Source organism: Stomoxys calcitrans, chromosome 1 (genome assembly GCF_963082655.1).
Source record: "Stomoxys calcitrans chromosome 1, idStoCalc2.1, whole genome shotgun sequence".
Taxonomy (NCBI): domain Eukaryota; kingdom Metazoa; phylum Arthropoda; class Insecta; order Diptera; family Muscidae; genus Stomoxys; species Stomoxys calcitrans.
Genome location: NC_081552.1, coordinates 264,313,108 through 264,316,912, shown reverse-complemented (window position 1 = coordinate 264,316,912; position 3,805 = coordinate 264,313,108). Strand labels below are relative to the sequence as shown.

Below are 3,805 nucleotides of genomic sequence, written 5' to 3'. Positions count from 1 at the left end.
GGTCTGAACATGGTATAAAACCAAAAAATTGCGTCCACAAATCTTAATTCTTTTCATTTGTCCACACATATTTTGCAAATTTTATTAATAAAATTTACACTCATTCTCACTTTTTTCCCCGAATAGTTTCAATAGGCTGGCAAATGGCTTTACCGCCACATGGCAAACAAATAGACTTGCAATCGAAATGTTTTTTGCGTTTAATTTTTGTATTTCACGACCAATCTATCTACTACAAAAATAAAACATCATTTAAATGACTTCGTCTTAAAAAAAAAGAACAAAACTGCAAATTTTGAGTTACTACACTTTTTAGAACAAATGAAGCACATTCACAACGAAGTAGTCAAACGTATGAAGGAACGGGAACGGCCTATTCTTTATTTGAACGCCGGCAACTGCCAAATTTGTTCGTCTTTGAGAATATCGACCGTCACTCATACACACACACAAACAAACGTCGTCGATTCACGCAACAACTGAAAACTAAGATATTTATTGGGAAAACCTTTATAAACTGAAAAATTAGCAACGACAAGTGAAATAACTAAATCAGCAAGCAACAAAGTGCATTATACAATACGTCAGATCGCAAAACAAAAAAGTGAAACGAACGAAACTCTGCTGAAAGACGACAAACACACAGAAAAAGAGAGGAGAAAATTTATATTTGCACCAACGAGACAGCCGTCACACACAGTCCGGTTGAACAGTCACACACGAAGCAACAAAAAGGCAAGGCAGACAGACACTCTGTAGACGAAGAGGAAGCAAGCAGACACCCTTAAATACCACCACAAAATAATAAAACACAGAAATATTCGAAGAAATTCCAAAGACAAGCGATTTTTTTAAAAGTATTCTTTTCTTTATAAATTTTTAGTTTGTTTTTGTGTGTGTGCGTGCGTGCGTTTGTGGGGAGAACGAGAATATGCCGCTCTTTGGTAAATCACAAAAGACACCAGCTGAGCTGGTCAAGTCACTGAAGGAGGCCATCAATGCGCTGGAAACCGGCGGCGATCGCAAAGCGGAAAAGGCCCAAGAAGATGTTAGTAAAAACCTTGTCAGTATAAAGAATATGTTGTACGGAAGCACAGACTCTGAACCACCGGCCGACTACGTGGTAGCCCAACTGTCTCAGGAATTGTACAATAGTAATCTTTTGCTGTTATTAATACAAAACCTCCAACGCATTGATTTTGAGGGCAAGAAACATGTGGCGTTAATTTTCAACAACGTTCTGAGGAGGCAAATCGGCACGAGATCCCCCACGGTAGAATACATCTGCACCAAACCAGAAATACTATTCACCCTCATGGCCGGTTATGAAGATGCGCATCCCGAAATAGCCCTCAACTCTGGAACTATGCTGAGAGAGTGCGCACGCTACGAGGCCTTGGCCAAGATAATGATACACTCTGAGGAGTTTTTCAAGTTTTTCCGTTATGTCGAGGTGTCGACGTTTGACATAGCAAGCGATGCATTCTCCACCTTCAAAGAGCTATTAACCCGCCACAAATTGCTTTGTGCCGAATTCTTGGAGGCCAACTATGACAAATTCTTCACCCAGCACTATCAGCACCTTCTAAATTCGGAGAACTATGTAACACGACGCCAGTCGCTAAAGCTGTTGGGCGAACTGCTGTTGGACCGCCATAACTTCACCGTGATGACCCGGTATATCTCTGAACCGGAAAATCTAAAGTTAATGATGAACATGCTCAAAGAGAAATCACGCAACATACAATTCGAGGCCTTCCATGTTTTTAAAGTTTTCGTGGCCAATCCCAACAAACCCAAGCCAATTCTCGATATCCTGCTGCGCAATCAATCAAAACTGGTGGATTTCTTGACAAACTTTCACACAGATCGTTCCGAAGATGAGCAATTCAATGACGAGAAGGCGTATTTGATCAAGCAAATCCGGGAGTTGAAGCCTGTGCAAGAAGCTTAGTGGGTGTTGCAAGACAAACGCCGCCTCCAGCCCTCAAATATGCAACCACAAAACCAGAAACAACAAGAAATCCTATAAAAAATGCCAAAATGCATACAAACGAATAAGAAAAACAAAAAGATAAATAAAACCAGACGTTAGAACTGCATGTAAAACAACAACCATTAGACCTTAACGAAGCAGAAGAAGATACAGAAGATTATTTTGAAACTAACACAAACAACACGCAACACATATTGAACGAACGAACGAACCAACCAATGAATGAATCACCATTGCCACCACCACCACCACCACCAAGGACCACTCTGCGACTGAGGCAAAGTTTGGGTGTAAGTTTGGAAATTGGATGCTGATGGATGGATGGATGCGTGTGGAATCAATTGGGACTGCTTGGCAGCATGGTTTCTTTTTTCTGTTTCTAATGGGACTTAGTATGTATGATGAAATGAAGAAGAAGAAGAAGAAGAAGAAGGGAAGAAGAGAAGAACATAGTAATAGTTTATATTTAGTAGTTTAACAAACAACAAGCAAAAACAAACGTGTTAATATAACGCGCCAACCGAAACCGTTTAACGAACGACAAACAGAAAAAGATATATGATATGATATGAAGAGACACTACTTTTAGCTTATAATACAAAATTTATAAAGAAAAACATATGAACACTTAAAAATACAATAATTTAAAAATAATAATTAAAAATTAAAAATTTTTAAGAAGAAAAACCAATTAAAAACAACAACAACCATGCAACTGAATTTAAAACTAATACACTAAATGAAAACCAACAACTACAACAACAACAACAAATATTAATAATATATTTTATAACAAACAAGAACAGTAAAAGTAAACAAAGCAAAAGGGAAGCCGCCGCCGCCGACGCCGCTGCCGCCAAGAACGACATCTACACAACATTAACATGTCACACACAAATATCTGGCGAAAATTACACGAAAGACAAACACACACACACAGAAAAAGGCTCACATGCCCACTACCATAGAACATTGTTGAACATTTCAATTCCAGACCCGACCTTACCACAATCTCAAACAACACTCCAATCCAAATCCATTCTGTCTGTCCTCTTATTCTATTTGTTATTGTTTTCTGTTTCATATGCTAAGTGCAAAAAAAAAAAACAAAATTGCCCTCTCCTTTATCTTTGTTGGACACCTAACATTCTCCTCCTACGCCTCTAACCATGTTGTTTGTTTCCCAACCGCGCTATTTGTATCTCAATTACAATGTTACCATTGTTTTCTTTCATATTCAACTGAAAATGTAACGATTCTTTTTATTAAGCAAAACTTTTTTAAACTAAAATCTCTCTCTCTCACACACACACACAGCATATTTAAAAGAAAAACCAACAACAAATCAACAACCTCCACAACATTACTGCATATATTATTATAAATTATATTATTATATAATAAAGGAAAGAAAAACGAAAACCAACAACAATAAAGAAAACACACTAAAAAAGACACATGTCGCTAAGGCGAACCAAGAAAGAAAGTTATAAATGCAATTTCAGAATCATCAATCAAATATTGTTCACCAAGCAAATCAAACAACAACCAACAGGCCAACAACAATAAGAAGGCTTTCTTTTTTGCTCTGCCACTGCTGCTGATATATCGTTGTACTCTCTGTACCCTCTCTCTCTCTCTCTATCTCCCATTCTCTCGCTCTCAGCCGACTATCATTGTCTGTAATCTTCAAATTGGTAGGGGAGGTAGATGTACGGTGCGGGCAGGTGTTTATTTAGACGACTAGCAGAAGTTGTCTCTTTATTCATCAAAAAAAAACATCACAATTTTCACGAAATCGGTTATTTC

At 37.9% G+C, this 3,805-nt stretch overlaps 1 protein-coding gene across 1 annotated transcript; it reads left to right on the top strand.

Moving 5' to 3' along the window:
• Positions 1–425: 425 nt before the first annotated feature.
• On the top strand, positions 426–3,495 carry LOC106085253 (protein Mo25). Its single transcript, XM_013249407.2, has 2 exons — positions 426–735; positions 884–3,495. Exon 2 carries the CDS (start codon positions 932–934, stop codon positions 1,952–1,954), a length of 1,023 nt encoding a protein of 340 aa, XP_013104861.1. The 5' UTR covers positions 426–735; positions 884–931; the 3' UTR covers positions 1,955–3,495.
• Positions 3,496–3,805: the final 310 nt, after the last annotated feature.